This window comes from Plectropomus leopardus, chromosome 5, assembly GCF_008729295.1.
Source record: "Plectropomus leopardus isolate mb chromosome 5, YSFRI_Pleo_2.0, whole genome shotgun sequence".
In the NCBI taxonomy this organism is placed as follows: domain Eukaryota; kingdom Metazoa; phylum Chordata; class Actinopteri; order Perciformes; family Serranidae; genus Plectropomus; species Plectropomus leopardus.
Genome location: NC_056467.1, coordinates 35,841,998 through 35,864,852, shown reverse-complemented (window position 1 = coordinate 35,864,852; position 22,855 = coordinate 35,841,998). Strand labels below are relative to the sequence as shown.

The 22,855-nt window shown below is 36.3% G+C and overlaps 1 protein-coding gene across 1 annotated transcript; it reads right to left on the bottom strand.

Moving 5' to 3' along the window:
- Positions 1-1,339: 1,339 nt before the first annotated feature.
- On the bottom strand, positions 1,340-16,958 carry LOC121943751 (galectin-9-like). Its single transcript, XM_042487357.1, has 8 exons — positions 16,872-16,958; positions 15,743-15,831; positions 10,436-10,643; positions 10,023-10,142; positions 9,688-9,852; positions 6,400-6,488; positions 4,145-4,301; positions 1,340-1,920 (listed from the first exon to the last, which is right to left on the bottom strand). The coding sequence occupies exons 1-8, from the start codon at positions 16,905-16,907 to the stop codon at positions 1,774-1,776; spliced, it is 1,011 nt and encodes a 336-aa protein (XP_042343291.1). The 5' UTR covers positions 16,908-16,958; the 3' UTR covers positions 1,340-1,773.
- Positions 16,959-22,855: the final 5,897 nt, after the last annotated feature.

Below are 22,855 nucleotides of genomic sequence, written 5' to 3'. Positions count from 1 at the left end.
GCAGAAAGAATGTACTAGTTATAATTATTTCTGTAAGAGAAAAGTTACAGTTATTCAAATTGCACTAATTTTACTGTAAGATGTTTTGCTGGACTGCTAGATTTGACGTTTGTTACTGCAACAAAGAGTAACTGTTTTGTTTAATGACTTGAATTTTACATTGTTTTATTTATTTTGCTGTTGGATTGATAAATGTAGATTGTTGCACATTCCTGTGGAGTGGAACAAGCTCTTGCATTTTTTTACATCAGACTGTAAAACACAGATTACCAGTTAAGACAGGGCTATGTTTTATTGGGGAATAATGCCCTGCAGTGTATGACAAGTATTAAAATGTTAGTTTCAGTAAATTCTTTGTTATATTTATTGAGTAATAAAAAATAATAGTTTGATCAATTAAAAAAATAATTGATAGATTAATCGATTAGTCAAAAAAAATAATCGATAGATTAATCAATAAAAAAATAATCATTAGGTGCAGCCCTAATTATGGCACCTCGTAGCCTCAACATCTGCTGGTTTCACTGAAGCAATATATCCCATTTTAGCTGAATGTGCTCAGTGAAAATGTTCACTCAAAACCCTTTCTTATAAAAAGTAAAGCATATTGTGAAAATATTTTTGATTTTTAAATCACACATTTTATGAAATTCAACATCCTATGAATATTTTTGTGCACTTAATAGCAAAAAGAAGAAATCAACATGCAACATGGCTTTCTTTGGAAGTTACTTACATACTATTTATCTGAGATCAATCAAAATGATTGCCTCCCCGAGTGACTTGGGGAAATACATGACCCTCCCCCCACCGTACATAACCATATTTCATAGTGTTTGGTTATAGTAAATTGTGTGATTCTGGAGATTTTTTAAAGAAAACATGCCTTAATTCATTTGTGGGTTTTAGGGTTCTAAGGGTATCTAAAATAAATACAAAATATGTCCATTTAAAGGTAAATGTGCCTTCCCCTAAGCTCAGTCTGAAACGCAACTCCTTCCCCTGTGCTTAAAAAATGTTTAAAGGGTCGCCAGCATTTTGCACACTCCCTCCCCTCCCATAAATAACAGTCCCTTAGCATTTAGCTAAAGGCTCCACTGTGCCTCAGTGCAGCCTCACAGTCATGTTTATATATAATCTTGGGCTGTCATACCAAGCCTCCAGTAAAGTTTAAGATAAGGTTAACTTTAAGAAAAACTGGGTCAAAGACAAAACAAGATTATTATAATGCACACAGGTTAGGAACTCATCTTCTGTAAAAAGCTACACTGCATTCATACAGACTGCAGCAAATCCACTGACAGAAAAAACAGAAATAAAAGACAATCTATTTTTTGTGTAGTTGCAGTGCATCATAAGGTATTTGCCTTTATTGGATAGGACAGAGTGACAGCATGAATGGGGAAGAGAAAGGGGACAACATGCAGCAAAGGGCTGTGAGTTGGAGTCAGACCCACAGCTACCGCAGCAAGGACATTGCCTTCATACATGGGGCGCCTGCTCTATCCACTGAACCACTAGCGGCCCCATAGAATGACCTTCACTTTTGAAATGACTGGCCTGATGAATGTTAGTTGATTTTTCCTTCATAAACCACCTTTCCAGTATAAAAATATTAAAATGAGAATAATAATTTGAAGGATGAATACGCAGGAAGTAAATATAAAAATTTCCAGTAAATACTCAAAAACAATCAATAAGCAAGAACTGATGATAAATTGATTGGTTATTATGGTGTGTGAGATGTGAGGAGAATCTACAGGTGGTGGATGTCTACACCACCACATAGGTCAGACTGATGTCTCCATCGATCTCCAGGGTGCTGATGTGTTGGATGGGAGTGAAACGATGCCTGTAGGTGTGTGTCTGCATCCCATTGACCACAATCCTGAAGGACTGATTCTCACAGCAGATGGTCAACTGAAAAAGAAAAGGGCATTTGCCGTCACATATTTTGAAGAGTCTCTGCAATAACTAAAACTAACAAACTTGTGTTTTTTGATATTTCCACTAGGAGTCACCAAGGTCTCACACAGAGGGCCTTTAAAACATGGCTGGATCAGGTCTGGAAAGTAGTGGATCACAAAAGAAAATTATCTCTCCAAATGAAACTTGGAAATATTGATAGAAGACACCACTACAAACGTGTAATCTTGTTTCAAGATGGCGTAATATATTTGCTAAGAATATCTGTTAAATAATGCTGTCAGCAAAAGAAAAAAGAAATAGAATGTGCATTGCTTCCATGAACCAGTCAATTTGCAGTTACAGTTTACATCTATGTCTGTGGATGATTCACACATATTTTCTGCCCGGCAGCACAGAAGAACTATGTAATCAGCACAGTTTACAGATTAGTGTCACCAATTCAGTATATGACCAAATCTCTCCCTTCTTTTCCTGAGATATGATGTTAAATAATGACCAGAAAAGTGTTTTTGCAGAACATCATGATGTCACAATGAAGGTGACCTCTTGAATATAAATGTCATCACTTCATCATTTTATCCTATTAGACATTCATGTGAAATTTTGTCATCATCAGCATATAAACTTTTGAGTTATTGTCACAGTGGTCACAGTGACCTTGACCTTTGACCACTTAATTCTACTAAGCTGATGCTTGCGTCCAAGTGAACGTTTGTGCGAAATTTAAGGAAACTCCTTCAAGACCCTCTTGAGAAATTGCATACACAAGAATAAGATGAACTCTTGAGATATTGCATACACAAGAATGAGATGAATGCAAGGTCACACTGACTTTGACCTCTGAATGCCAGATTCTTATCTGTTTAGCCCAAGCAAACGTTTGTGCCAAATCTGAAAAAAATCCCTGAAGGTACTCTTGATATATCGTGTTCACAAGAATGACACAGTTGAGTTAACATTGACCTTGACCTTTGACCACGAAATTCTAATCATTTCATTGTTGAGTCCAGGTGAACCTTTGTTCCAAATTTGAAAATAATTCCTTGAAGGTGTTCTTGAGGTATTGCATTCACAAGAATGAGACACACAAAGGCACAATAACTTTTACCTGTGATCAAGAAAATATAATAAGTTCATCGTTGATTCCAAGTAGTTGGTTGTGCCAAATTTTAGGAAATTCCCTGAAGGCATTCTTGAGATATCCCATTCACAAGAATGGCCAAAGCTCCAGCCAAAGCTACCACCAGTACGGTCGTGTAAAAAACAGTCCTTTAGACACATCGGACTCCTTCTTAAGGACATGATTGCAGTTATGATTTCCTCTCTTTTGTATATCACACTGACATTTAGTCTATAGCAGAGGAACTACAGATAACCAAGTCACAATTCTAAATAAATATACAGTATAATCAGATTTCTTATTTTGTGCTCAGAATTTTGACATAAATTAAGCGACCTCATGCTCAGACTTATGAACTCTGAGTTTGAGAGATTTAACATCTTAATATTTTTTAAATGGCCCATTTTTTCTAAAGTAAATGTTCGTTTAAACCTTAGGAACCTGAGTAAAGTGGCTTGATTTTCTTCCCATGGAAAGAAAGCGATGTGCAACTTAACTTAAAATGACCCAAAAAAACTGTGAGAAATTAATAAAACTGGTTAAGAACAAAAACAGAAAATGACCAGGGAAAAAGTTCGAAAAAAACATAAATAATAATAATAGTAAATAAAAAAATAACATTATAATTCAAATAACTGGGGGAAATGTATTTTTAAATATATAATTATAAATATAGATTTAAAAAAATACATTTTCCCCAGTTATTTGATAATTTTCTAATTATTTTCTCTGTTTCTTTTTTTACAGCTAATTTTCAGGTCATTTTTCATAACCTTTTACAGATTTTTTTGTTTTCAAATTTGTGGGACATTTCACAACAAGCTGCTCATTGCCTTTTTGTTTTTTGTTTTTTAAGAAATCAAACCAATGTGCTCACTTTTCAAAGGTTAAATACTTGTGAAAGGCATCTGAATGCAGCACGAAAAAATGTCAATCCAGGTGTTAAAGGGTTAATGATGCACATAGTTCAATGTTGAAGATACAATGACAAATACAAACTGTCTTGGAATCCATTCTTAAATGCAAGCCTATTGCCAGTATGTTCCACCTCCACCTGCTCAGTGTGTGCTGTCAGTGAAGTGTGTGCAGTGGTACCGTGAATGGCTGTCCCCGGCGGAACGGCATCGCTCCGCCACGCTCCTCAGCGCCCCACTGCTCACTCTGCTTGGTGTTTCGAACCACACAGTTCTCGCTGAAACGTGGATTGTAATGTAGAGCAATGCCAGACAAATGGTTAAGATTCACAGCGAACCTGAGAGGAAACACAGAGGAAACAATAAGAACAACATGACACCGAGCGTCCTGCATGCATGCCTTCATATATTTAAGTTTGTAAAGATGAACTGCATCAGTTTTACAGAGAAAGCTCAGGTTACCTGCCATGGGAACTACTAGTTCACTGCTGAAAACAGTTGTTTCATGGTTTCACTAGTTGTGCAGGAGCATTTTCAAGTCTAAGAGAGTGCTCCTGATGATAAGATGCATTTATTACACAAATCTGCATTACAAACTGGACTCTCAGTTTGAAATATTGTTATTTAACCAGTATGTTTAAAGCTTGATCCAAACTAGGGAATAAAAGTCAGATTGCCTCAACCTTTGCTGCTTCAGTTCTGACCATTATTTTATTATCTGTCTCTTGTGAGGCCCCAAACTTTTGGATGGATGGATGGATGGATGGATGGATACATTTTCCCTATTTTTTTTCCTACAAAGTTGCTCATTGCCTCCTTGAAAGGAATTGCACAAAGGTTTAAACAGTTTGTTGGGAGTTGTATGAAATGTACCGTAAATATGTATATATAATGTGCTTGATGAGCTATGCCATATCTTGAGGCACTCATATTTGTAGTTTTCTATTTCAATATCCATCTTGATTTAAGCAATATCACACCAGATTGAGTGATGTGCTGTATATATCACGGCTGTGATTCAGCCGAAAATAATCACAGCCGTGATGATATACAGCACAACACAACCTTGAGTGTGATATTACTTTTATACAATAGTTCTACAAGCGTCTTTTATTTGTTATTAGTAACAAACGATAACAGATTATGATTTGTTTGTTTAAATTAATGAATTTTTTGGCTCCGACAACACAAATAGTTCCACAACCTCTGGATGTGATAGCTGTTGCCTAGCAACACATAAACTTTTTCCTGCACGCTGCTTGCTAATCTGTGTTAGCTCGGTCTTAATGTTCTGCACAGACCTGCTGTTTAGTACCATGAACATTTATCTCTGTTTTCAATGAAATCAGAGTCTGACAGACACTATGGCAGCTTGTGAGATTCAGATGAGTTAATCTGATCTGACAGTTCGTCGCTCCAGCGTGTTTCCGCTCTCAGAGTGATACATGCAGAGTTAAAAGTTAACGGTCCCAGTGATGTTGCACTCCTACATCAGCACTCATGGAATGCCTCTTGACCAATCAAATTTCTTGGTCGTAACTAACTGTTGTATAAATACCATATATATACCGATATAATCTATTGGGAAACTCTTTATGAATAAAATCACCTAACAGGAGGGCACACATGTAGTAGAACTGCACACACCATCTGTGAGTTTGAGAGTTTCTCTCTGTGGGCAGCTACTTCAGTAAAAGTGGAGAAACTGGCAACACTTGTTATTAGAATGAGGAAACAACTGCAAGCTGCTGTTTGGAGGACAAACCCTGCCACAGAAAAACTGAACCAAAGGCACGGTCCATAATTTAAGATCCACTCAGTCAGTCCTGACATGAAAAGAGTAGACCACATTTACCAGATACTGAGGTTAATGCAGAGAAATTACAGAACATCACCATGTCAGACAATCTTTATCCTACATGTTGTATCCACTTAAGCCTGGGTAGTATTTGATTTGTTTCATGACTCAGCATATTGAAGTTGCAGACAGTGGAAAGAGTTCACAGCACGTCATTTGATTATCTAGAGCAGGGGTATTCAACAAAAATTCAAAGGGGTCCAAACTCAGTGAAAGTATGATATCATATTAATGTATGATATATTTTACAGCCTGATTTTGAAAATCACATTTTGTGCTCAGAGTGGTATGAGTGTGGGCATTTGACGCTGCACAAAAAATACTGATGTCTAAAAATCAATGTTGCTGCTAATCATTGACATATACTAGGACGTGATGATAAAAAGAAAATCAAATTAACATGTAGTATATGGAAAATAATTCATTTTTTGCAATCAGTGTGTATTTATGTTGGTCTGTATTTTCTCAACTACTCTACAGACACAGTCCTTGGTCTTGAGGTGTAAATGTCATGTTGTTTTCTTTCAACAATGTTGGTTTCAGAGAAAATCCAGCAAAGATTGGTAAAGAAGTCAGACCTTGTGGCGTTTGGGTTAACAGTCCCCTGGATAGTGATGGTCCTGCCATGCTGAAGTCCACCACTAATGATGCTCTTATATGGAACAGCCTGTGCAGAGAAGGAAAAGTGAAAATTAATTATACAAATACAATCATAATCCATCCTTGTTTTAATCCAGTTAACTTAACAAATGGTATCGTTCATTTATAGTTCAAAGATGAGAGCACTTTTGTTCATTTCCATGGTTATATGTCAATATTTTCAAATAAAACACATTTGAAAGTCGATCAAAGATCTACTTTAAGGCAGTGTGTAATGCTCAAGAGCTTGCTTCTGCAGGAATGCAACCTGAAATGTAGCATGTGCTGCTGATGCCCCCTCTTCAGGAAGTAGTAATATACTGCAAAACATCTTGGCTGACTGCCTTGTGAAGAATCTTTTTTAGGGGGGAAGTGTGAAGCTACCACTGTTTGTGATGGTCAAATAGCTTCATGAACCCCCTCCCCCCAACACTTTCAATTTCTGTAAGTTTCTGAAACTGGCATTCTCAAATGAACACACTTCATGCAATGAAGCTGTGCAGAAGAGAGACAGGAGTTTTTCATTCCTGACACAACTATTTCTGTTCCCTTTTGTGTGATCAACCGAGTGCAACACTATGAGAACTTTCAGGAGAGTTCCTCTGAAAATGTTTGCTGTGTTTCCACATTTAAGCATTATCATGTCATGATGTCATGTTATCATGTCTCCTCTCGTTATGATGGCTTTTCACTCTATCCTCCAGTGTGGCCATCTCAAACCATATGCCCAATGTAGGGTTCTGTGTACCCGCCCTTATGGTCTTTAGTGACTCAAATCCATACCAGAAAAACAGACTCTAAGCAGGTTTTGATTATGTTGTGTGCTCAGTGATTAAGTAAATAAAAACATAATACACAGTATGTTTACTAAATACAGTGGATTTTTGAGTGGGAATGAATGAACACCTCATAATGCAGTGCACAGAGGAAATGAAGTGGCTCACATTGTGCTGATCGTTTAATCAAATTGTGGGCGGTGGTTACACAGCTCCAGAGAGATAAACAGACATTTTACTGTCTCATTTTGGAGTCTAACTGCCACTCACTCTCATAGACTGTATATAAAGATGGACAACGTGACAGCTCCCCCAAAGTGTAGCTTTTCAATCTGGATCGCCTCTTGGTGTCTGTCTGGAGTATAGGTTATAAAGTCTGCCCCTCCATGCTAGTGAATGGACATAGGTCAAACTAAAAACTCAAAGTACACGCCAAATGAATTTTTCCCAAGGATGGTTTCCGTCATTGAAGGTAGTTCTCATCACCCTGATGTTTGTTCAAGTGATCCGTTTTTATGATAAATTCGATTTTATTTGGTTTCTTGTCTTCATCTTGAGCAGATTCAGTACACTCTGTCAGACACTGATGCCAAGTTTAATAATATTTGGGGTCCTTTCATAGAACATATCAGGAGGAAGAGATCCCAATCTGTGAATTGATTGTCTTCCTCAGTTGAACTGTACTGTTTTTTGTATTCACACCCAGGAACTTTGCTATCCTAGCTTGCACGGGGCCTGCCTTGATCCCTTTTGGTACTGGTCTCTTTTATTTTCTTTGGTTTGACTGAGTGCTGGCAGTCTATTTTTATTTTTGCTAACTTTTGGTATTCTCTCTGTTGTATTTACTTGTTATAATGTTTGTTTGTTTTATTGAAAATTGTATAAATAAAATGTATTTAAAAAAAAAGAGGTTTGGTTTTAATGAGTTAGTAAAGTATACAAAAGGGGACTTTTCCACCATGATTGACAGCTATGACAGCCAATCCATGCGCTCGCATTCAATGGAACTGCTCATGATTGGTCGGACAGATGTTTTGGCGGGAATTCCCCCACAGCAGATATCACTACTGCGCACACTCTGACATCACCCTTGCAAGATAGCAGCACCCACATCCTCGATATTTTAACCTTACTTCATCATAGCGAGGGGAGGGGGCGTGTCATCCATATTTATTTACAGTCTATGCTTGCTCTCACTCTGACATCTGATGTGGCATGTATTGTATCCTTTCCTGTATGTTAAATATTTTGGATAACAATTGCTAAAGCAGCATATAATGACAATAACTATGTAGAGCTGTACAGAATTATGTGGTATAAATTTGGAACACAGCTGAAGAGTCAGCAGACAAGCTAACAAGCTTTTTTACTATATGTAGACTAAGCAGCAACCTCCGGAGCTGAAAAATGAAGCTAATATGGATGTGTGGAAAACTGCAGTTCCTCTAACGGGCCACTTGAGGCTGGCTCCAAAAGTGAGTCAAGCCCCATAGACCCCATGTTCAAAATACCCAATGTAACAAAAGAAATTAATATGTTTACAGCGTGGTAAAAAAATGGATGTGGTCTCTATAGTAAATTTCAACATTAATGACAGCTGTGGGGGAAGTAAAAACATTTTTAATAACTCACGTTTATATCGAACACAGCTAATACCTAAGTTGGCTGTGGCTCAGAGGCAGAGTGGGTCGAAGGTCAGTGGTTCGATCCCTAGGTGTAAGCCCACAGACTGTCTAAAAAGATGGAAGACATGACAGCTCCCCAAAACTGAGGGCAAAAACATCTTGTTCACTCCCGGGTGGCTGGCTGCAGTATTGGTCATAAACCCCGCCTCAAACTAAAAACTTAAAGTACAAGTCAAATAAATTTTTCCCAAAAATGGTTCTTGTCATTTTAGTTCAGCATTTGGTTGTATTAAAAACCCTTCTATAGAGTTGGATATTCAGTTTTTGCAGTTAGTGAAATAAATAGTCTTAAGCCTGTCGAAAATTAGTAGCATTATCATAGCTAACCGTGCACTGTGCTAACCAAACTAGCAAGTGTCTTTCTTTCATTCTAAAATTCCAAGATGGTGACACCCAAAATGCAAAACTGGAAGCTTCAAAACAGTAAACAGTAACATAACTATGATATATGTAGTTTAAAATGGCTATGAAAATTAAGATGACTAACAAGCCAACCTAGAATAACAGTATACGTAAATGTCAGAATGAAATATTTTCTATTTTTGCCACATAAAAATGAATTTTCATTATCCATGGATTTAGAAATAAGACAAAAATAGCTCAAATCTAGACAAATGAAACCAAAACCATCTAGAAGCATAAGGTTTAAGTGAATAATGTATCTGTTTGTCTTGCAATTTGTGCTAACAGACCCCTAAACTTCACTACTACTGTTCTTGTTGCCCCAGAGCAGCTCTGCAAAATGTCCATCCTGCCTGATACTCACAGGCATTACAGGAGGAAATCCAGGCTGTGCGGGGAATCCAGGCTGGGCTGGAAATCCAGGCTGAGGTGGAAATCCAGGCTGTGACGGAAACCCTGGAAAAGCAGGAAAGCCAGCCTGGGAGGGGTAGGCATGTGAAGGAAATGCAGGGTGAGCAGGAAATGCCGGCTGTCCAAGAAAGTGAAGACAAAACAAAAACAGTTTAATCTACTTTATCCTTATGTTATACTGTTCACATGTTGATTTATTTATTAAGTTTGGGGTTATTTGTAATGAGAGCATTGATGTCAAGTACAAAACACAATGGATATCATACATAATTCTGGTAGCATACTCACCATAGAGTTCTGGAAGGCAATAGAGGAAATTTCTACTTTCCCGCCTATTGAGATGGTGTCCACCTGGTGAAAGGGGATACGGTGTCTGTACTCCATGAAGTGGTTACCATTGACGTTCAGCTGGAGAGAGAAAATATATAGTTTTATTTTTTATTTGTGTCTAATTTTGTGTCTAACGGAAAAATATTTCTGCATGAGCATATTTTTTTATCTGCCTATTTAAAAAAAGAAATCTAAAACAGAATATTAAATGTGTGTTGAAAATATATTTATGTACTTTTTAAATAATTTTTTAAAGACACAGTATTTGTTGGTGTAGTGAAATAAAATCTTCCTGAATTTAATTTCTATCTTAATTTCTTCTGTGTAAATCTGCCAGAATATTAGCTGTCATTAGTTTTGTTCCTACAGACCTGGTAGGAGTCCCTCGAGACTGTGATGTAGAGGCTGAAGGGCGAGCCAGCAGGGAATGGCGAGTTGTGCTTCCTCTCTTCAGTGCCCCAGCTGCTGTGCTGAAAGGTGTTGGTAACCACATAACCAGGGCGGCTGTCATAGCGTGGGTTGATGTGGAGAGCGATGTCCGCATTGGTCCTGGAACCACACTGCAAATTCACATGGAACCTGGAAATAAACACAAATCATTTGATGGTGTACAAGAAACTGTCTTAGTCCTACTTTTTATGAAAGGAATTGTGTATAAAAGCCCAAAATATGGCTTTTTGCTGCGAGTTACAAAATAATGAATCGACCCAAACAATCTTAAGGTACCCTAAAAAGATCTGACCACTGATGTCACTATGGAGCAATGTTTTGATGCATCCCTGTAATTTTGTTTATTATGGTCTATATAATGAAAGCATGTATGTTGGTTGTTCATTTGCAACTAAAGACCATATGATACTGTCAAAACTTCCAGAACAAGTGAGTAGATGACTTTAGATTGACTTGTCAGCAGAGTTGCAAATGTTTCGGGGGGAAGCAAATTTATTCAACATGTATAACGTGTTTTAAGGACACACACAACGGGCCTCATACAACAACATTCTCTACAATTTATCTTATATCTTTTCTTTAATTAAAAAATATAAGAGAAGTCAACTCCAGATGCACCAAACATTCTTAACCACCAAATTATAAGGGCAACTTTTGTGCCATGTGCAACGACTCCAAAAAAGGCTGTAAGAAGAACTTTTGCAGTAGTGAAACTGATTTCTGTTTAATAAACTTAAACAAAATAAATTTCAGGAAGATAATTTAAATATTAACAGAAAAGTACACATGCAAGATTTAAATAAAATTTACTAAAAAACTAATTAAATATTCAAAAGAAAAAGCAGCATTGCCTTTTACATACAGTATGAATGAGATCTGGAACCATGAAATGTTTTTGGGGGTTTTTTTGCATGAAAAATGACTAACACAGAAGAAATTGTTGCGAACTAATTTTCTAATAAATAGGGATGCATGAAAATTAGCAGCCCGATAATGGGACTTATGATGTCATACCGATAATTCCAATAATACAATATTTGGCCAATAAATAGAAACGATAATAATAAGCATAAATTACTTTGAATTCGCCCCTGTCAGTACCCAATCCGTTCCCCACTTGCACAAGCAGTCCGCCATCTTGGACAGCTCCAGCCTCACTTTGACAAACAGGTGTTTTATCATGTTTAATACCCTGCCAGATCCGATGTACACATGCGTAGTCAAACTAACTACTTCTGCAGAGATAGACTAAGACCTATGGACATCAGACCCCTGGCTTGTTCAAACATTGTACTATTCTTTTGTGTATTTTGCATGAATATTATTGTTACACCTCTTTGGTGTAAATAAAGTTTTAAGAAAAAAAGGGAACTTGTCAGTTGCGGAGTCACAGAGACAGAGGAAGAAGACTGAAATGTAGACTATGTTCTATTTATGTGTTTATAAATATAGTCCAGTTTATAACTGATTTAAAGTTATTTCAGTTGTTTCAAATACATAATAAAGAGTAAGCTACCTGTCTAATACAGGCAATTCATTTTGTTCTCTAAAATGTCTAAATTGAGTAAAAAATAATCCAAATTAGCCCAACAGTTAGAATATGCAGAGTTCTGGTTTAAACCATACATTTTGAAAATATCAGAAATTGATTCAGTATCCTCAATAACCTCCAAAAGCACCCAGAAAATGCCAAATTGGCCAAGCAGTTGCTGCTGTACTGTCAATATATAAAATAAATATAATATCAATAAGTTATTAATTGTATATATCATTATAATCAATTCTTATTATCAAATAATTGCTGTGAAACTCCTCATTTGCAAACATCTTTTTAATCACAAGTTGTTTTCATTGATCAATAATCAGTTATATTCTATGCACATTTTGCTTTTCATACTCTTCATTTTTTCCTGAGACAAGCTCTCTTAGTATGGACACCATTTTTCAAGCATAATGGCTCTCCCCATAAATATTCACGGTTTGGAGGCACGGATCAGGTACTGATGCACCTGTTTGTCAAAGTGAGGCTGCCATAGGGAGCTTTCCAAGATGGTGGACTGCTTGCGCATGCGGGGAACAGATCGAGCAGGGGGAACGGATCGCATAGTGACGGCCCGTTTGCCATGGTTTCACTCCACCAGTACTACACACACTGCATTATGCTGCATGTGACATCAAACTTCTGCACCTATCAGATCAGTCCAAAACATGTCATCACAGTCAGCAGCAGGGTTTCCCCCATTGTTTCTTTTTCTTTCTTTTTTTTTTATTTAACTCTTTCCCCGCCATTGATGAGATTTTCCGTCGACCTGTGTTTTCACTGTAGTGTAGGGGACACTGTTACGGATGTTATGCTATCAAACAACATTTCCACGTCCAAAAAACAAACGAACAAGACGTTCTGAGGTCCCAGGGTGATGGGAGGAGACGACTACTAACGTGCAAACTTTATTGCTATTTAGCGGCTTTTCGGACTCTCCCAGCAGCATTGTTTTTTAAAAAAATTAGAAACATTTAGCGACTTATTTAGATCAACAGGGAACAAGGATGAAATATACTGTCATTTATTACCATGCTCACTGCTCACAGTAACCGCTGTAACACCACAGTAACACCGCTGTTAGTGGGCGTCAGGCCAGTGTCTCCCCCCTCCCTCCTACTGCTCCGTGTGTGTGTTATGGTGATATGACGAGAGGACACACTGCTTGCGGTGTGAATTCAGGTGTAGTGTGTTTCCAGCTCAGTTATGTTTACAGAATAAATTGATATCTGATGTTTGATTCCTTCCAACAACAAGCAGAAGAACATGCAAATATGCAGAGATCACAACAAAGGAGTTAGGCCTACTTAAAGACTGTTTTGTAGCTGTGGTGCTTCCTGACATTTTGGGGAATGTTCCACTCTATAGTTCTACTATAACTCAAACAGAATATTATTTTTGGCATTATTTTTGTTCAATTGAGGTTGACATAAGAAAATAAGAGGGAGAAAAACAACAACAAAAAATATAGAAATGAAGTTGATTTTGCTCTTGAAAATGACTTTCCTTTACAAAAATGCGATTTTCCCATCTTTCTGTCTAAAATGTTGTTTTTATTCTGAAAATGCACTAATTAAATTCATCTGTATTCACTACATCTCAGCCTTTCATACCCTCAGGTAATGAAAAACAAACAAAAGGAAATTATCGATTATCAGTATCTTTCGGCCATGAGAATCTGGAAATTATCGGTTTATCTGTATTGGTCGAAATAATCATTACTGTGCATAATAAATCAACCAACTGTTATATATATATTTTATTTGTGTGCAAAAATCTTAATTTGTAAAGTAGTTATCTAATAAAAGTAGTGGCGTAAAAAAGTACATTATTTATCTCTGAAGTGTAGTGGGGTAGAAGTGAAAAGTGGTACGAGACGAAGATAATCAAGTAACCTCAGATTTGTACTTGAGCACAGTACTTGAGCAAATGCACTTGATTATAGTTCAGCTCTGGACTGCAGAGGGATGATCAGTAAATGAAATTACAGTAATTGGGATCAACAGACTGAGTATAGCAGAATCCCTTTACCCCTGAAATTTAATAATCGAGTCATTCTAATTCATCTAAAACATTATTTAAATTTGATTATATAAATTAATTAAAATTAGTGCATTTTGAAAATGTTTTTCTCTTATCTTGATACGAGTACTCTGGACCACTCATAAAATGTTCTCTACCTAGGAGAAAAGTAAAAATAAGAAAACATTGGTTAATCCCAAAAATCAATGGTTACTAACAAAATAAGAACAAATCCTGGATACGATATATAGTTTCTTGCATGAGGCCCAATGTGTTTTTATGAGAACCAATAAATGTTAGCCACCTATAACATAGTTTACAAGAAAACTTAGGATTCTGTAAATGTGTAATAAACTTACATTCATTACAAAACCACAATGAAATTAAAATTACTACCAAAGGACTTTATTTTGTAAAAAAAAAAAAAAAAAGGTCTCAACTGAAAATGAATGGAATTCATTGTGCACAATGTGTCTTAATATTAAATAAACACCTAAACAAGTCAGAATGAAATGAAATTATTAACAACATAAACATAAAGGCATGTATTTTACCCACTGTGAGACCAGAGACACTCAACCCCTACCTGAAAGGGAACTACGTCCATTTTTTAAATTTCATATATGTTATTCCTATGGTCTAAGACTAAAAAAATCAACAAACTCTCTCACAAATCCAAAAACTAGAGTGCTAAAACTCTAATTTATGATGTCATTGGGTACAAAGACAGGAGCTGCTTCATAGACAGTGAACTGATAAGGATGTTATAAATCAGGCCGAATCAGTTGGCGGACTACAGGCCAAATCCAGCCCAGAAACCCGTTCTGAGTAGCCCAGCATACATATATCTGATATACCACTATGATAAAATACATAAACTACAGTGACAGAGAGACATCCATTTCTCCTCAGTTGCTTTTCCTGAGGTTTCTACCAATGGATACTTGATTTTAACCCTTTGAAACCTGGGGCAATGTTACTTTTCATGTGCTGCTTTCTAATGCCTTTCACAAGTATTTAACCCTTTGAACCCTGAGCAAATTGATGCAATTTCTTGAGAAATAGGCTACAACGGACTTGCCAATAAATGTTTAACAAAATGCAAGACATTAGCAGGTTTAAAAAATCCAAGGAGAAAAAGAAAAATTATATATAGGAAAAGCTATATTCATAGTTATCACAATTACATATTACAACTTATGTTACAAAATTATTAGAATTTTTAAAGGACTTTTCCCAGGTAATTTCCTTGTTTTTTTTAAAAATTTGTTTTGTTTTGTTTTCTTTTAACTCTTTTTTTAAACTAATCTGTAAACTTGGCATTTTCTGTAAATTAATAAGTTTTCTTGTACTTTTGATTGTTTCTTGCTCATTTTTGGGTCATTTCTTCTTAAGCTGCTCATTGCCTTCTTCCCATGTTTTTGAAGAAATCAAGCTAATTTGCACAGGTTTTAAAGGGTTGAGGGGTGTAAGAAATCTTTAAAAAATATACAGTACAGCTGTATCAGAAATATTTCTCTTAATAATTATTTTTCTGGCAGATAAATGAGTGGGTTTTTTGTTTGTTTTTCTTATTTTTTTTTAGGAAATGTTACATTTTGTACGTGACTGCCACCAAACATTAGGACTAAGAACAGAGAGATGAAATGATGGAGAGCAGTCTGACCTGTCTGCTCCAGGCAGGACTCGACCACTAACGCTGATGGACTTCCCCTCCTGCAGGCCGCCATGGATGGATCCAGTGAAGGGGATTCTCTACAAACAGCATGTCATAACAGATTAATAGCTGATTTTCATTCTAACCAATAATATACGTAAATATATTTTAATATAATAACTGATATTTATATATTAACTGATAAAATACTTAAATATTTATACTAACTGATAATAAATGGATAGTGTGGGGCGCCCTGGGCTCTAAAGGCAATGTCCTCGCCACAGCGGGGTTGCTTCTTAGCCCTTTGCTGCATGTCATCCTCTCTCCCTCTCCCTCTCTCTCTCTCTCTCTCTCTCTCTCTCTCTCGCTCTCGCTCTCTCAGGGGGGGATTAGAGATTGTTTTGGTGCATTAATCAAAGTTGTAGTATTAAAAATGACTATTTAAAATAATATAGCCTAAAATATAGCAAGACATAAAATATGTAATATTAATATTTCATAAAAAAGAGGGGGAGTGTGGGAAATAGAGCATAGATAAATAGGCTACAAGATAAAAAATAATCTGAAGTAGAATCATGAGTGCTTCAAGTAAAAATGAGCGCTGAAGTCTTTAAAACACACTTGGGGTTGTGAGAAAATCCTAAGTATCAAACCATTAAAAACTAAGGTTTTAGATCTGGTTTAGATAAGGGGAAACACATATCAACGGGGAAACGATCTTCAACACGACTTCTCTCAAACACTACACTGAAAACAAAATGTTAATCTGTGTGAAAGCTGCTGCATGTTTCCTCCTCTCAGGTGTCTGTCAGTGCCACAGACAGAATCAGGAAGCAGCAGAAGACTGTCTTGTAAAATAACGGCCCGCACACTGCTCCTCAGTATTACGGAATGATTATTAAAAGGTAAACAAGTGAACAAGTGAATGACGTACTATTAACACGAATTAGTGCTATTATTCATATACCTAAAATCCAATCAAACAGCAGCTCCCGGTGATGCGTAAAAGTTCGCGCGGCTCCTCTAAATCCTGTGAGTAGGCTAACGGACCTGAAATAACACCGTAAAGGACGAGCAGCCCTCACACCAACCATCATAACTATTCCCAGGAAAACAATGACAAGGAAAGACTTACTGGGTTATAAAAAGGTGACTGCTGATTAAGAGCCATTGTCCGTGACAGAATAACGCAGGTTTGCGGAGCTGCAGGGAGTGCGTTTAAGACTGATGCAAAATGGGAGACTTTCACAAGGTTTTATTCCACACTTAGGTTTCGATTTCCCTGCAGTAGGCGGCGTTAAAATAACCACAGTCCTGTCGAGAAGCCCCTGTGTACATAGTCCTATCAGTACACTTTATTACACAAGAGAAACGATACTGACTGTTCTGCATTATTAGCGTCAAACAACTACAACGATCTTTTTTAATTAGTCTTATGTTGCTAAATAATGTTAATTATAGGAGGAGGAATGTGGTTTCGTTTCTTGACTCATTATAATTTGACAGAAACAACTGCTGCGTTAATGTGTCCTGTGGCCCAAATATGAACAAGAAAGTAGTTTTGTTTTGTTTGTTTTTTTTTAAAAAAAAAAAGTAGAAAAAAAGTAGAATGAAAATAACAATAGGAAAAAATACAAAAAAGTATAATAATGATAATAAAAACAAGGAAGTGTTAAGAATTTAGTTGAACATGTGAAATTTAATCTATAAATCAATAGGCTATGAAATGCTTTCAAAATATATGCAATATAAGCTGTAAGCTTTGACTGAGGATAAAAAACATTTTGTACTGTTTGAAACAAGCAATCAATTAATTGAATGTTCATTTTACCAATTAATCGATTAAGGAAAGTGCTTATTTTTTGCAAGCCTAATATGTATAAATTTTTGTCACATAACATAATCTAATATATCTAATAATATATTTATTATTATAAGTATTTTTCTTTTTTTTTTTTTTTGCCCTTTCCCCTGTCCCCCTTTTTAAAAACTAATTTTCCAGTCATTTTCTTTTACTAATTTTTCATAATTTGTGGGACATTTCTTGCTAAGTTGCCATCTTCCCCCACTTTTTTATTTTTATTATTGAGAAATCAAACTAATGTGCTCAGGTTTCAAAGGGTTAAAGTAAGTGAGTGTAATCAGGAGTTGAACAGTACTGATAATATTAAAAGGAAAATAACCCTATGCAGAAAATCCTTTAAAAAAAGAGCAAACAAACAAATACAACAGCCCCAAAACTCAATTTAAAAAAAAAAAAAAAATAGAAAATGGCTTAAATGTTTATGAAAAATAGTGGCTCGTTAATTTTCTGTCAGTCAGCCAATTGATGATTTGACTAATCATGGCAGCTGGACTATAAACTTCTGGGTCAACTAATTTATATGTAAACATCACATTTTACAAATCTTAATTGGTAAAGTAATGATAGTAATTTAAGTTATTGGAGAAATGAAGTGAAGTAAAAAGGTTAATATTTCTGTAGTAGTAAATGTAGTGAAGTAGGAGTATAATGTGGCATGAAAAGAGTAGACTTAAGTAAAGTACAAGTACCTCAATTTCATACTTAAGTGCAAATAAATGTAGTACTACATTCCACCACTGTCCACAAATTCATCATTCCAGATGCATTCCACCTGTGAACCGAGACAGAAGCTTTACAGAACCATACTCATGTTTTTGCATGTCTGTACTGTTTAACTCAACCCAGACTGTACTGGAGGATCCTTTACACCAGTTTAAGTTGCCAATGTGCATTTATATTCCTTACTATATTTAAAGTTTTATTTAACCCTTTGGAATCTGGATTGACACCACTTTTCTTGTGTTGCATTGCACTTGGTAGAAAAATGAAAAAGAAAAGAAAGGTACTGAAAATTGTAGAAAAATTAGAAGATTTAGAAAAACATTTTTTTTTGAAAGGCTAGGAAAAAATTCCAAAGAACCATATTTACAGTTACCATAATTTAAAAATCTAGGACCTAGGACCTAATTTTAAGTAATTTAGGTAATTTCCTTTTTGTTTGTTTGGGGTTTTTTGGTTATCTGTTTTGGTCGCCCCCTAATTTTTTAAGTTTTTATTTTATTTATTTTTTTAAATTGCTTCTAATTGCTTGTTGCCCTCTCCTCATCTTTTTGAAACAATTCAAGCCAATTTGCCCAGGTTTCAAGGGTTAAAGGTACATGGAATGCGAAATCATACATTTGTAACTGCTGCTATGCTGCTTTTCCCTTTCATTGTATCATCTTTATTCTCTATGCAAGCAAGCTTTTATAGACAGAAAGATGTCCAAATGTGGCTTTTCCTGGGTTAGTCTGATTAGCTTATGTAACAGTTATTACAGCAAGACCTGTCCATTGGGCATGCCATAAATATCAAGGAAGTTATGTTTAGTGATAAGGAAAACAAAAGTTTGTAAGCAGCACAAATCGAGCCATAAAAAACAGACTGAGCTGGTAAATTACAGTGCAGGATATGGTTCAGTATGGGGTGTAACCAAAAAACCTTGGAGACCTAAGAAAATTGGCTTCTTCTTTTTTTTTTAAACATGGTAAGAAGGCAATAAGCAACGTAAGAAATAGCCCAAAAATTTGAAAAAAAAAAAGATTAACCTACAAGAAAATTACCTGAAAGTTAGCACACACAGAAAAAATCCGCAAAGTTAAAAACAAAAAACAAAATTGAATTACCTGGAAAAAAGGTGCTTGAAAAGTTACAATAATCATGTTGATAATTGGGATTATGCTTAATTATAATTCATTTATGATTCTGATCATTACAACTATAGTTTTCTGGACATTTTCCCCTATGCTTGAAAAAAAATTCTAAATTGACTAATGTCCTTTAATTGCAGGACATTTCTTGGCAAGTTGTTTCATTGCCTTTTATTCCCTTTTTTTCCAAAAGAATTCAAACCAAAATTTCTTAGTGCTAAAAGGTTTAAATGTCTGTGAAAGGAGTCTGAACATAACATAAGTTAAGAGATGTTGCTCCAGGTTTCAAAGTGGAGCTAAGCTAATGGAGCTAAGCAGCAAACCTTTCTACTTTAGTGAAGCATTTTGGGTGGATGTGTCATTATATGACCTTGTCTCTTTTCTGATGGACAGATTGTTAGGGTGTGCTACCAGCAGGTTCACACTTCATCGTTCTGAAAACAAATACAGTATTCAGTCAATTGTCATTGCGGTCTTCTGCAGCATAGACTGGAACATTCTGCAAAAAAAACACCAAAACCAATCCATTTAATCTCCAATTCAGCTTTCAAAAACTCTACATGCATGTTTCCTGACCCACTGAAATACTCCCTAACCCTTATCTGTCTGCTGCAGATTCTTGTCCCGTGTTTACTCTTGTTGCTGCTATTTGTTTGTTTGTCTTTTTGTCCTTTTGCTACCTTTGTCCTGATTTCATAAACATAAATGAAAATCAGTGAATCCATGAAAGCTCACTGCAGGCTACACACTGCTGGCCCAAAGCCCTGCAACATCCTGCCTGTTTCCACTGGAATCCTGGAATGACTCATCCTGGAGACATTTTCATGACTGGCTGTAAAACAAAGGAAAAAAAAATGTCGGGGCTTGTCAAGAAACACACAAGAAGAAAAAGTAAAACAGACAGAAGTGCATGACTTCAGGCATGACAGTGGCTGATCATATGTGAGTCTAAAGTTAGTTTGAATAGATGTTTCTGGTCAGGAGACCACATGACTTCAGGAAAGGAAGTGAATGATCTGAGCTGAGCATGGTTGGCTGTGAGAGATTATCTACTTCAGTATGAACTTTGGAAACAAACAAAACCACATTTATCGAAAACACTGCAGCCAGTGTCTGACAAAGGATACTATGTATTCAAATTTTTTGGGTGATAACAGAAAACAGCTACTTCAGATTATGTTTAAATAGGTAACCAAGTTTAACCCTTTGAAACCTGAGCAATATGGCTTGTTTTTTTTTTAATTGTGGGGAAAAGGCAATGATCAACTTAACAAAAAGGATTTTAAGTGTGAGAAAATTATCTGAAAATAAACAATAGAAAGGCAAAGTTAAGGGAAAATGCTAAAAAAAAAAAAAAAAAAAAAAATTAAATGTGTGTGTGTGTGTGTGTGTGTGTGAATATATAAACATAATTGTAACATAGTTTTAAATTATATAATTATAATAATTAAAAAAAACAAAAAACAAGGGTTTACTTGACATACTGTAAGGTTAGTGACCAGTAATAGTCCTCCTCTGTCCCTCAGCAAATGAGTTACAGTGGTTTTATTGGGGAAGTTGATGAATGACCATACACATGCCTCACAGAAGCTGAGTGGTTTTACTGAAGAGAATGGTAACATGACTGCAGATAAGATACGATACAGCCATATGTATGTCATGTAGCCTCGTGTGTGTGTGTGTGTGTGTGTGTGTGTGTGTGTGTGTGTGTGTCATCCATTCACCAGGTCAATGACTGTCAAAAGTCAAGACAAGGAGTTTAGAGTTTGTAAGACTTGTCTTTTCTGCAGCAGTTCTCATGTGTCCTGAATGAAAAAGGCAAAGTGTTAACAGAGAGTACACACAGCAGACCTTATCTCTGTTTTAAATACTTCTGCTAAATGAACACAGCCCTCCTCACACCTTTCTGTTCCTCTTAAGTTACTGAAGTTCCTCTTCTCTTCTCATTTGTTTCACAACATCATGTGACACACTGTATGTTTTGTATTAGGGGCTGACCAATATGGTTTCTTCAGGATAACCTATATTTGGTACTATTATAAGAATCATTTGCAGTAAAAATGAAAATCTGTTGTTAAAAATTCTGATTTGTTTTGACACCATAATTAAAAATGCTTGACCATGAAGCCTGTGTCACTGTCTAATTCCCTGGTTTATCTTTGACATGTATGACCCTGGTGAGAGCTCCAGTCACATGACTTGTACTTGAGTCAGTCTCAAGTTAAACATTTGCTGACTTGAGGCCCCTTTAGACAAGAATGGCCCTAAAACCAGAAAAGTGCAGTGAGTATAAACAAACAAGAAGATAGTGGCTGATGCTGGAGAAGCATTAATAAACTCAGTCAGCGGCACAAACACAGCTTGGTACTCTGCCATTGCTGTTATTGTTGTCCTCCTACTCACGCATGGCTATTTGTCTTAAAGGTAGTGCGCATGTGCAAAGCGCAGCAGTGACTTCACCGTTCTCACAGGATCCACGCATTGCCAGTTTACACGGCAACAGAAGGCGGTGGCATTTTCGAAAGAATACACTCTGGAACTTGTTTTCAAAACGTTGTATTTTCTGGCCCCAAAATGCTGTTGTCATGTAAATCAAAGGCCAAACAGCAACAAAAGTTTAACGTTTCATGCAAGAACCTTTGCCGTGCAAATGACCCTTTAGACTTGACTTGACAAAAATCAAAAAAAGACTTGTTCGACTTGGACTTTAACACCACTGACTTCTGGCTTCACTTGAGCTTTTTTAATTTGAAAATACTTAAAACCTCTTTTAGGCCAACAGCGTAAAAAGTATGCTATTTAATATATATCAAGGAAGTTATGTTTAGTGATGAGGAAAACAAAAGTTTGTAAGCAGCACGAATTGAGCCTTACATGCGACTAGACACTGGACTTGTTCATTTTGACATGGGACTTGACTCAGACTTTCCTGTCTTGTCTTGGGACTTGACTTGGGACTTAAGTAAAAAAAAAATTGAGACTTAGGGGTTGTTTACATGGCAACGGTTCTTGCATGAAACATTAAACTTTTGTTGCAGTTTGGCCTTTCGTTCACACGACAACTGTGTTTTGGGGGCCTGAAAACGCAAACTTCTGAAACTGGATTCCAGAGTGTAATTTTTTTTTAAAACGCCACCCTGTCTGTCACCATGTAAACTGAAAATGCACGCATCCTGTGAGAATGGTGATGTCATGGCTGCACTTTGTGCATTGTGTTTCAGACAAATAGCCATGTGCGAGTAGGAGGACAACAATAACAATGTTGGACTATTGAGCTGTATTTGTGTTGCTGACTCCACTGAGTTTATTAACACTGTCGGTTATCATGTGTGTGTTTATCATCGTATTCTTTTCACCGCTCTGTAGAAGAAAGCCTTTATGTGCAGGCAGGTTGTGTTCTTCTAT